This window comes from Raphanus sativus, unplaced genomic scaffold (assembly GCF_000801105.2).
Source record: "Raphanus sativus cultivar WK10039 unplaced genomic scaffold, ASM80110v3 Scaffold0593, whole genome shotgun sequence".
Taxonomy (NCBI): Eukaryota; Viridiplantae; Streptophyta; class Magnoliopsida; order Brassicales; family Brassicaceae; genus Raphanus; species Raphanus sativus.
The window spans coordinates 10,877-21,583 of record NW_026615911.1 but is presented as its reverse complement, the minus strand read 5'-3'; the positions used below and the strand labels follow the sequence as shown (position 1 = coordinate 21,583).

General features: G+C 36.4%; 2 protein-coding genes and 1 long non-coding RNA gene across 3 annotated transcripts; 1 reads left to right on the top strand and 2 right to left on the bottom strand.

The window, feature by feature from the left end:
• Window positions 1-493: 493 nt before the first annotated feature.
• Window positions 494-1,168, bottom strand: LOC130502536 (secreted RxLR effector protein 161-like). Its single transcript, XM_056997322.1, has one exon. The coding sequence runs from the start codon at window positions 1,166-1,168 to the stop codon at window positions 494-496; it is 675 nt and encodes a 224-aa protein (XP_056853302.1).
• Window positions 1,169-6,077: 4,909 nt separating this feature from the next.
• On the top strand, window positions 6,078-7,155 carry LOC130502538 (uncharacterized). Its single transcript, XR_008940301.1, has 2 exons — window positions 6,078-6,208; window positions 6,289-7,155. It is a non-coding gene; the product is annotated as an uncharacterized LOC130502538 (long non-coding RNA).
• Window positions 7,156-8,281: 1,126 nt separating this feature from the next.
• LOC108847635 (protein COLD-REGULATED 15B, chloroplastic) lies at window positions 8,282-9,685 on the bottom strand. Its single transcript, XM_018620936.2, has 2 exons — window positions 9,364-9,685; window positions 8,282-8,621 (listed from the first exon to the last, which is right to left on the bottom strand). Exons 1-2 carry the CDS (start codon window positions 9,558-9,560, stop codon window positions 8,432-8,434), a joined length of 387 nt encoding a protein of 128 aa, XP_018476438.1. The 5' UTR covers window positions 9,561-9,685; the 3' UTR covers window positions 8,282-8,431.
• Between the last annotated feature and the right edge of the window lie 1,022 nt (window positions 9,686-10,707).

The following is a 10,707-nucleotide window of genomic DNA, read 5'->3' as shown; positions in this document are numbered from 1 at the left end:
ATGATCTTTCTCGCTCTCAAGCTCAAGATCAATATACAACTTGTTCACATGATAAGATAAAGACGATGAAGGTTGTTACAGAGTAGGAATCCTTTGCGACGCACTCCACCGAGACTTCATCAAGTGATGGGCCTCTGCATCAAGTCTTTCCCGGCCCAGACTACTTCAACTGGTTCCTTTAGTCTTCAGACTTCTCATTGGGTCACGGCCCAATACTCCTCATGCGCTGGATCGAGCTCCACACTTCTCACAATCTCCACCTTGGAATCGACTTCCTCCGCCGCATGACGAACCATAGTCTCCACGAACCTCCTTGAACCTGTTCGTTCTTATGGCTTGCCGCCCTGGATCTTTGGTTCTTTTGTCCTCACTTCAAACCCTCCGACTTCAATCAATCGCCGATATCAGTCACATCCGCCTCTCTGACTCCCGAGACGAATCTGCTTCTCAGTCGATGTCTCAGTTCCAACACCGACTGTGCTCCACCCTTTCTTCAAGCTTCCATGACGCCTAGCTTAGCTAAGCATCCTTCGAACTTCTCTCCAGGTAACACCTTTGTTAACATATCTGCAGGATTCACTGAAGTATGAATCTTCCGCAGCTCTACAATTCCATCTGCAATTATATCTCTGATGAAATTGAACTTCGTTGCTATGTGCTTAGTCTTCTCTCGGTAGACAAAGTTTCTTGCTAGGTAGATAGCACTCTGAGAGTCGCAATGTACTTCTACTGCTCCACTGTTTAGCTTTAGCTCTGCACATATTCCTTTTAACCATATACCTTCTCGAACTGCATCTAACAATGCCATGTATTCTGCTTCTGTAGTGGAAAAGGCCACTACCTTCTGCAACGACGACCTCCAGCTCACCGTGTTACCACCAACGGTATACACGTACCCAGTAATAGACCTGCTACGATCTCTGTCTGTAGCGTAGTCTGAATCGCAGTACCCTCGGATCTTGAAGTCTTCTCCCTTTTTAAAAGATAAGTTCACCTTTAACGCTCCTCTAATATACCGCATTATCCATTTCACAGCTGACCAATGCTCCCTTCCAAGTTGACTCATGTAACGACATACCATTCCAACAGCATAAGCAAGGTCCGGTCTGGAACCAACCATGGCGTACATGAGGCTCCCCACCGCGCTAGAATAAGGTACGTCCTCCATAGCTTTAGCTTCTTCTAGCTTCTTCTACTTAGCAACTGCTTGTAGTTTGAACTGTGAACCTAGGGGTGTACTGACTTGCTTGCAATCCCACATGCTGAACATCTTTAGAATTTTGCAAGATATTCATTCTGTGATAGAGTTAGGGTGCTCTTCTTCCTGTCTCGAATGATATCCATCCCTAGGATTCTTCGAGCCCTCCTTAGATCCTTCATCTCGAACTCAGCACTCAGCTGATCCTTTAGTCGCTGAATCCTTCCCAACTCCTTAGATGCTATGAGCATATCGTCTACATAGAGTAGAAGATACACCATGTCCTCCACGTCTGATCCTTTTAGATAAACACAAGGATCATACTCTCTTCGTAGGAAACCCTGCTTCACCATAAACGTGTGAAACCTGTAGTTCCACTCTCGTGGTGACTGCTTCAGTCCATAGAGAGACTTTCTCAATAAGCACACCATCTTCTCCTTTCCTTTCTCTATGTAGTCCTCCGGCTGTTCCATGTAGACTCTCTCCTTTAGGACTCAATGTAGAAAAGCTGTTTTAACGTCTAGTTGCTCCAACTCTAAGTCGTACTGAACCACCGACGCTAGTAACAGACGAATAGACACGTGTTTCACCACTGGTGCAAACACTTCGTTGTAGTCTATACCTTCTGTCTGAGCGTAGCCCTTAGCTACTAGTCTCCCCTTATGTCTTGGATCCTCTACGCCTGGTATACCTGGTTTGTATTTGTACAGCCATCTGCAACCAATGACTTTACAATTCTTTGGTCTTTCAGCATAATCCCACGTGTGATTCTTCCTCAAAGATGTCATCTCTTCGTCTGATGCATTCTTCCAAAGTTTTCTCTCTTTACTTTCCATAGCTTCCTTGTAGCTCTTAGGTTCCTCTACTTACACATCCTCTGCACTAGCCAGTGCATACGCCAAGAAATCAGCATCTTCAAACTTAGATGGTGGCCGAATCGTCCTTCTTTCTCTGTCTCTGGCTAACCAGTATGATCCAATCTCGGTTTCTTCAGCTATTCCTCTTGACTCCGTGTAGAGACCTTCAGATTGCTTTGACTTAGGTGATATTCCCTTTTGCTTAAGCTCCACCTCCTTAGAGTAAGCAGATGCCATTACTTCGCTCACTGTAAGTGTGTCCTTCCCAGTACCATACTGCAGTGTGTGAACTAACGGTTCATAGACTGGTGGTAGGCTTGAGAGTAGCTGTATCGCCTGGTCTTCATCTGATATGGTCACCTTGATGCTAGCTAGATCATCAATCAGCTTTAGAAACAAATCGAAATTTTCTTCCATTGATTTGTCCTCCTCCATTTTATAGCAAAGAACTTCTTCTTGAGGTAGATCCTGTTTGGTAGCGACTTGGTTTGATAGTCCTTCTCCAATGCTTTCCACATGCTCAAGGCAATCGTCTCGTGCATGATCTTCCTTAGTATCACGTCACTCAAGCATACGCTAAGTAGACTTCTGACGCGTAGGTCCTTCTCTGCTTTCTTGACGTCCTTCTTTACTTCGTCATCATCATCTGCCTTTTGTTCATCAGATGTTGACGTAGTCTCCTCCTTGAGGACCGATAGTAGACCTTGAATCTCTAACTGAGCCAGCATCTTGAACTTCCATAAGCCGAAATCTCCCTTCCCATCGAACTTCTCGATCTCAAACTTTCCTCGCGTAGGATCCATCTTCTCGATGACCTTCGCTTGCGTGTACTTGTTACCTGCAGATAACACACGCAATCACCAGTACACTTGTATACACTCCAAGACTGTGATCTTAAAACTAGTATATCAAACTTGTTATCAGATCTGATTCTTAGAGATTAGAGTACTTCATTTGTAGATCAAGTAGATCTGTATGATTGCTTCACTCGCTTGCAACGATCCGATCGAATCACTCCTTGTTCGAACCGTGCTCTGATACCAATTGTGAAAGATATCGATCTATCTTAGCTTCTCTTCGTTGTTGTTGAATCGTTGACTCGTTCGTTGTTTCCCGTACAGGTTCGCGACTCCTCTACGAGTTTGATCGAGATCGATTAGAGACTAAGCGAAAGAACTAAGAACGCAATGCAAGCAGAAGTTTTAGAGTTCCCTGTCAAACGACGAGGTACATCTCCTTCAGGGCGGCACCTCGTAATTCACTAGATCTCTTCTCTGTGTTTACAAGATGATCTCTCTCGCTCTCAAGCTCAAGATCAATATACAACTTGTTCACAGGATAAGATAAAGACGATGAAGGTTGTTACAGAGTAGGAATCCTCTGCGACACACTCCACCGAGACTTCATCAAGTGATGGACCTCTGCATCAAGTCTTTCCCGGCCCAGACTACTTCAACTGGTTCCTTTAGTCTTCAGACTTCTCATTGGATCACGGCCCAATACTCCTCATGCGATGGATCGAGCTCCACACTTCTCACAATGAGGAACATCCCGTCGCCTCCTTTGTGAAGATTCACCACATCACCATTCAACTTGATCCGAGCTATGACGGTGCCATGTGGATTTGGAGCGGCCATTGTTGAACTTCTCTGTATTTTTTTTTTGTTTTCTCTATTTCACTGTGTCTGCTGCACTGAGAAACAACGAGAAAACCCTAAGTTTGAGCAGATGATTAGAAACAACGAAACATTGATCTAATCAACCATTGACAGCCTTTGCAACCACATATTAATCGCAACATATTTGTGGTTGTTTCACTGTGTTCACTTATTTTCTTAATTTACTTTTACCTGTGTTAAATTCAATTTTTATTTATAATAATAAAACAAAATGTCAATAAACAAAAGACAAGAATAAAGTAGACCAAAATTACTACATTAACTAACTACAAGAACGAGAATATCAATAAAAAAAAAAATAAACAAAAAAAAATAAAACAAATAGATCAATAAACAAAAAATAATAATAAAACAAATAGATGCAACATAAAAGACAAATAATATACTAACAACTGTTCTATAAACATGGTGTACATATTGTCATAATGGACATTCTACACTCTATCGTAGTCTACAATACCCATGCAAACACTGAAAATCATAGTTCTTATGTATTGGTGATGACGTCAGACACGGAGATCAAGGTTTTTATATTTGGAAAATAGCAACATAACAAGTTTGAGAATGGTCACAAGTTATATATCAGATCACAATTTTGATCTTCTGTGTTTGATGCAATCATTGTTAGATTGAGGTACTTTAGTGTTCTATACATATGTAAATCATAAGATCATGTTCTTCAATGTTTCATATAAATTTTGGAAATAACAAAATTCAAATACAAATAAATAAAAGTTGTTTTTAAACATATGAAAAATCTAATCAAAATAAAATAGTTGAATATAAAACAGATGTTTTTCAGATTATCTTTTACTCAATGAGTTTTTATATATTGATATCATTCTTATTTTATCTATTTTGTCAAATAAATAATTATGTTTTTCAATATTTTCATGCAGAAAATATATATATCAATAATAAATCTTCTAATATGTTGGTTTCAAAAAAGTGAAAAAAGTGTCCAAACTAAATAACCGACATACATCCCTATAATACTAAAGCACAAGTCACCTAACTAATTAAAATTTGACATTTGGCAAAACAAAGATTTACAAAAAAATAAAATAGATAATATTGATTAAATATTGATTTCAAAACTCAACGTATAAAAAAACTGATTTAAAAAAAAAACTAGATCCCTAAATTTTCTCAAATTATCATCTCCACGTACAAAATAAAGATCACGTACTGTAACTGTTTTTCTGTTACCTTTTTTTTTTGTTACCTCTTTATCTTATTTAGTTTTACTTTCTACTTCTTCGTTTCTTTTCCTCCTGTTGATCAGTTCTTCCACTGACCAGAAAAATTCTATACAACTTATGATTACCCTTAATTCTAAATGTTTTCTGTTTAGATTCAGTTTTCTCTTATTCTCAATTAATAATTTCCTAATTATTCATTTCAGGTAAAACGACACATGAATGTGTAAGTTTCAAAGTTCAACTTTTCAATAGGAGGATGAAAATTGAGAAGTTAAAACTCTATCAGCAACAAAGGTAACCATCGGCATCTCAACTCCTATTATCTATGAGTTAAATGGGTATATACAAATATTTTCTTTTATGTGTTTTATCTTTGTGAAATTACTTACATTTTTTTGCATCCAAGAAAAACAGAAACGAAAAGGAAAGAAGAAACAAGACAACAAAATAAAACGAGGGAGCTTTCTCTGCAACAGATGTAAACACAAGAAGAATAGTAAACAAGTGGTATCTTTTATTGCAAACCTTCTTTCAAAAAATGATATCTTTTATCTTTAGTTATTCTCTGATTCTCTTTCTTATGTTATGCTTTAAGAATCTCTGTTTTGTTTTGTAGCTTTGAAATCAAATCTCATGGCTAACTATAATGATGTGATGTGAGTCTATCAAGCGAAAAAAATATCAATAACTATGATTCTATGAATGATGCAATTTAGGTATTTACAAGTTTGTTTGTTATAGTTTGACTATTTAACAAATCTGTTTTCTTAATGTAACATAGCATTTCCTTACAAATTTTTTGCTTGACAAAAAAATCTTACAGATGTTTGCAAGTATATTATTAACTGTTTTGTATGCATGTTTAGTTTCATCTTTTTATATTAATTCAAAAAAAGTATTTTCAAGAAGAATTAGTTACAAAACAAATACATATAAAACTAAATATAGCAAATATGATATTTTTAGGTGTTAAAATTGTGTTTAAAATAAGTTCATTTTTGATTTAAAAACATAAAATTTTTATTTTTTCAATAATTTAAAACCAAACAAAATTTATACCCGTGCTTATCACGGGGTAATAATACTAGTTTTAGTATAAAACCACCAAACCGACACGTAGAAAACTCGGTAACAATAAGATTCATGAAAACGGCACGCAAGCTTTGACAAAAAATTTAAGAAGAAAAGAAGAAGAAAAGTCAAATAAAATATCTCCTCTCTATTGATTCTGTATCTCTGCTCAAGAAGTATCTCGATTTCGAACGGATATAGGTAGGGTTTTTGGATTCTCTTTGAGGCTGCAAGTTCTGTTCCTTTACCTGTTTGCGTGATTCTGTTTTATGCTGAACCAGAACCAGCCTTCACGCGGCTACTCCTAGTCGATTAAATGATTTGCTGGAGAGGGCTAGAGTCTCTATGCAGATGATTAGATTATTTAGCTCTTGATGAGGCCTACAGGATGCTGGCTGGATATGGGCTTTGAATCACAAATTAGAAAGATTTTTCCAACGGATGGACATGCCTCCACGTATAGTTAGACAAACACTGTTGTTCTGTGCTACTTTTCCTAGTGATATTCAGGTTGGTAGTACAACGATTCTGTGTTTACATAATTCATTTTCAAATTTGAGAAGATTAGCGTATCCAGAGACTGGCAGCTGACTTCTTCAGCAAATTATATATTTTTGGCTGTGGATAGAGTAGGTTCAAGTACAGACTTAATTGTCCAAAGGGTGGAGTTCGTTCTTGATTCTGACAAGAGATGTCATCTCGTTCCTCTTTTGGTGGTGGTAAGAACCGGCGGTGTGGTGGTCGGTTTGGAGGTGGTGACTTTAGAAAAGAAGGGTCATGCAGTAGAGGAGGAGGAGGTGCTAGCAATTACTATGGCGGTGGAGGAGGTTATGGTGCTCCTAGTGGTGTATATGGCGGAGAAACTCTTAAGTGCTTGGGGACTAAGCTTCTAGTCTAGCGTTTTGGGTATACCTCTGATTATTATTTTTCTTCCACATTCCCAAAGAGAAAGAGTGTGTATTACCCCTTACAGCTATATGAGATTTCATTCAAGAGGTGGATACATAACTAATGTTAGGTGATTTGATCCTTTGGGCTATTCTTAGGGGATGTCCTAAAAGTAACAGTCACCAAGCTTCACAGTGTTTGTGTCCAAGTTTTGATCATGTTCTTGGTTTCTTATAAAGTTATAGCGCAGCTTCACTTTTTTTTTTTCCGTAACTGATTGATATTAGAAACGGGATAGAATACATCACCGGAACAACAATAAACTTCCGAAACTAGAACCCATACAAGGGGAACTTAAGCCCAAACAAAAGGCGACTACCAACAAATTTAAAGATAACTAAGGCTAAAAGCAAGATCATAATTCTACTCCCACAAACATTAAAGATCAAAGGCTAAAGAAAAAAGTACGAGAGCCTAAAACAGCCGGATAACTTGAAAGACAAGAGAGCAAGCGACGAAAAGGACATGAAAGACCGAAACTCATCTGAACCTCCATTCACGATGAAAATCTGAAGAGCCGAACCACGCAAATTAGCATCACACCCAAGCCAGAATCCACACAAAACTGACCCCTGCACCCTAGAACCAAACGAACTGAAACACCCGGGACAAACACCTCCACGACCACATCTTCATCTAGTTGAAACAACACCGTTGCTGGCACAAGACTAACAAGAACTATTTCTGAGCCCAACAAAGCTTAGTGGGGACATCTTCTCAACTTCAAACAGAAGAAACAGTTATCGAGCTCCATTGAACCCTCTCGAACCTTCTTTACCGGAACAGAGACACGGTAGAAGAAAGAGAGAGCAGCTGAAGGAAGAACTAGTATAAGAAGGACCACAGGCCAAACAAAGAGACAGACGAGAACTAACTGCAGACAACGACTAGATCCACCATCTTCATAGTAGTCGCAGGAAACAAACAGAAAGCTAACCCCACATCCAGATCTATCAACAACAAAATTTTGAGATCTAGATCTGAAACTCCATAAATGACAAATCCAGATCGATAAACCGTTTTGAGAAGACACAAAGAAGACCCTGCAAGATAACTAAAGACACAAGCTAACTAAGCAAACTCCCACGGTGCCGACGACGGAGCGCCGGACACCGGAGATATTGAAACCACGGCAAACTCTCGACTTTTTTTTTTCTCTCTGCTCTCTGACTTTTTTCTTTTGTGTTAAACCTTTCACCAGCGCAGCTTCACTTAGTTTTGAAATCCATAAAAGCTCTTTTTTATTCAGTTTCTCATTAATATGCTTTGAAGACATCATAAGATTTAACCTAACGTACGGTCTGGTAATGATTTAAAGTATGATGATGAGTAGTTAAGTAACATATCTTTTATTTCAAATAGTGAAATAGACAAACCATGATCGTGTTGTAAAATATTTAACATGAAACCTGAAGGATTGATACATATAATATATATATATATATATATATATATACTAGTTAAGTGGTTGAATCATCATGCCTTTGTGGTGTCCTTAGCCTCTCCTTCGTTTCCTTTTTCCTTCACATAATCCAAAACTTTCTGAGCTTCATCCAATGCAGTGTCTTTGGCTTCAACGTTCTTCTCAGTAACGTAGTCTTTTGCTTTCTCGCCATCTTTCAACGCCTCCTTTGTCTTCTCTGTCACATAATCCGAAGCTCTCTTTCTGTTCAGGTATATACATCCAGTTTCATTATTGACCAACAATTTAAGGCTAATATGTAAAGTATGAAAAGGAAGATCAGTTTATATATAAGGGCTTGTAAACCTCTGTAGCTTGAATGATATTAAAACATATCAAAATATAAGATCTTTTCTAAACACAAAGATTTCCAGTGATAGAATTACAAGACTAGTTCTCTAAAATATTTTCAGATCCATCTTTGACCAATGATCTTAAACATATATCTACAATGGCCAACATGGAATTATCATACCAAACTCTCAAATATTCGAGGTTATATGCAAACTGAAAAGAAAAGAAAAAGATAATTGTATATATCATGATTCATGGTTTATGAATCTCTGTATCTTGAATGATATTAAAGTAGACTAAAAATACAAATTACCTCTAGAACAAAAAATTGCGATGATAAACTGAAACATTAATTTTGAATTTCCTTTTCTTTTAATGATTTTTAGGCAATAAATTTTAAAGGGAGCTACTCAAAAATATGTTATTTTCTCTAATATATATTCCAATAAAACATATAAATTAAATAAAGTTCTTTTATAAAAGTAGATCGTTTACGTATATTATATGGTTTAAATGACCGTCTTCATAACCGGCTAAAGTGTGTTATTTATCAAAACACTATCATGGATGGTTAGTAATGTTATATATATGAGAGTGAATATATAGATTCATTCACGAGACAAGATGTTTAAAGAAAAAAATATAGACTTACGTGGCCTCGTTGAGGTCATCAAGAATGTTCCCGTCACCTTTATCGGCGTAGATCAACGACTTCTTGCGCTGAGCGACGACGACGAGCTCAGTTTTCCGGCCAAAACCGACGGCGCCAACGCCGCTCTGCTGTGCTGCTCCGCTGGGGAAAGAAGAACAAATCCCACTGAGAACAGCTCCGGAGAATGACATCGCCATGAAGAGAGCAAAAGAAATCAAAGGAGGAGTTTAAAGAGGAACAAGAGTGAGATGATGAGTATAATCTCTTCTCGAATAGTATCATCGTTTTTATAGATAGTAGTCAACTACAATCCAAATCACGTGGCATCGTAAGATATTTTTTAAGGTATTGCTGTTAGTTACTGATGGGGAAAAAAACAGGTCGGCCATCAAAAGTTGTGGTGATATACATGTTATAGCATTTTCGGCAACATTTTTGGCAACACAAGTTGTAGATGTTAGCATTTCTGTTATTTATTTTTGCAAAATTAAACACTGAAGAAATAATAAGAGTTGTGGTCGTTCTCGTTAAGTCACGTGTACCGTTATTGTAATAAAAAACAAAATTTACGTCGGCCAACATATTAGTTTAGGTTTGCAAACCTAAATCTACCAAAAGCATGAAACAAAAACAAACTTATATGATGCCAAGCCTAAAGGGAATCTATGAGGACACCCACTGCAAAAGAAAAATCAAAATAGTTATAAAAATATAATATATTAATTTTATATAATTTGACTATATAGTTAAAATTTAATAATTAAAAGGAAATTAAATCACTTATAGACTGATATATCTTTTGATGGTATTTCATGGGATAAATCTCATGAATCTCTATTCATATTTTTTTCTCACTTTTAAATATTTAATTATTTTATTTTGTGGTAAGATATCCAATGCGAACTTCCAAATAGACATGATCTAATAGCTTAAATAAAATCTACAAACCATATTTTAAAAGGAAAATTGTCGTTTAAATTACGAACTTTCAAATTTGGTTTAATAAAAATGAACTTTGACTTGGACCATCAAAAGTTGACAAGCCATTTTAGTCATAAACTTCAATTGACTATATCATTTTAGTCATATCGTTAGTCAACAGTTATAGTTGACTAACAGTAGGCCTAAAATGACTTTTAAAGTTAATAATTTTTTGGCCCAAATAAATTATTTAACTTTTTGAATACACTAACTAGATTTTTTTTATAAAAAATATTGAATAAATAAAAATAATTTTTATTATTTTCTTCAAATGAAAATTTAAATAATTTTCATTATATACTAAAATAGTTAGTTAACATATCATTATTTTAATAATTATTTATTAAAATTTATAAAGAATAT

Coding starts and splice junctions, on each gene's coding strand:
- LOC130502536 (XM_056997322.1), bottom strand. CDS start 1,168: ATGGAGGACGTACCTTATTCTAGCGCGGTGGGGAGCCTCATGTACGCC.
- LOC108847635 (XM_018620936.2), bottom strand. CDS start 9,560: ATGGCGATGTCATTCTCCGGAGCTGTTCTCAGTGGGATTTGTTCTTCT. Junction 8,622..9,363: donor GATGACCTCAACGAGGCCAC/GTAAGTCTATAT, acceptor ATACCTGAACAG/AAAGAGAGCTTCGGATTATG.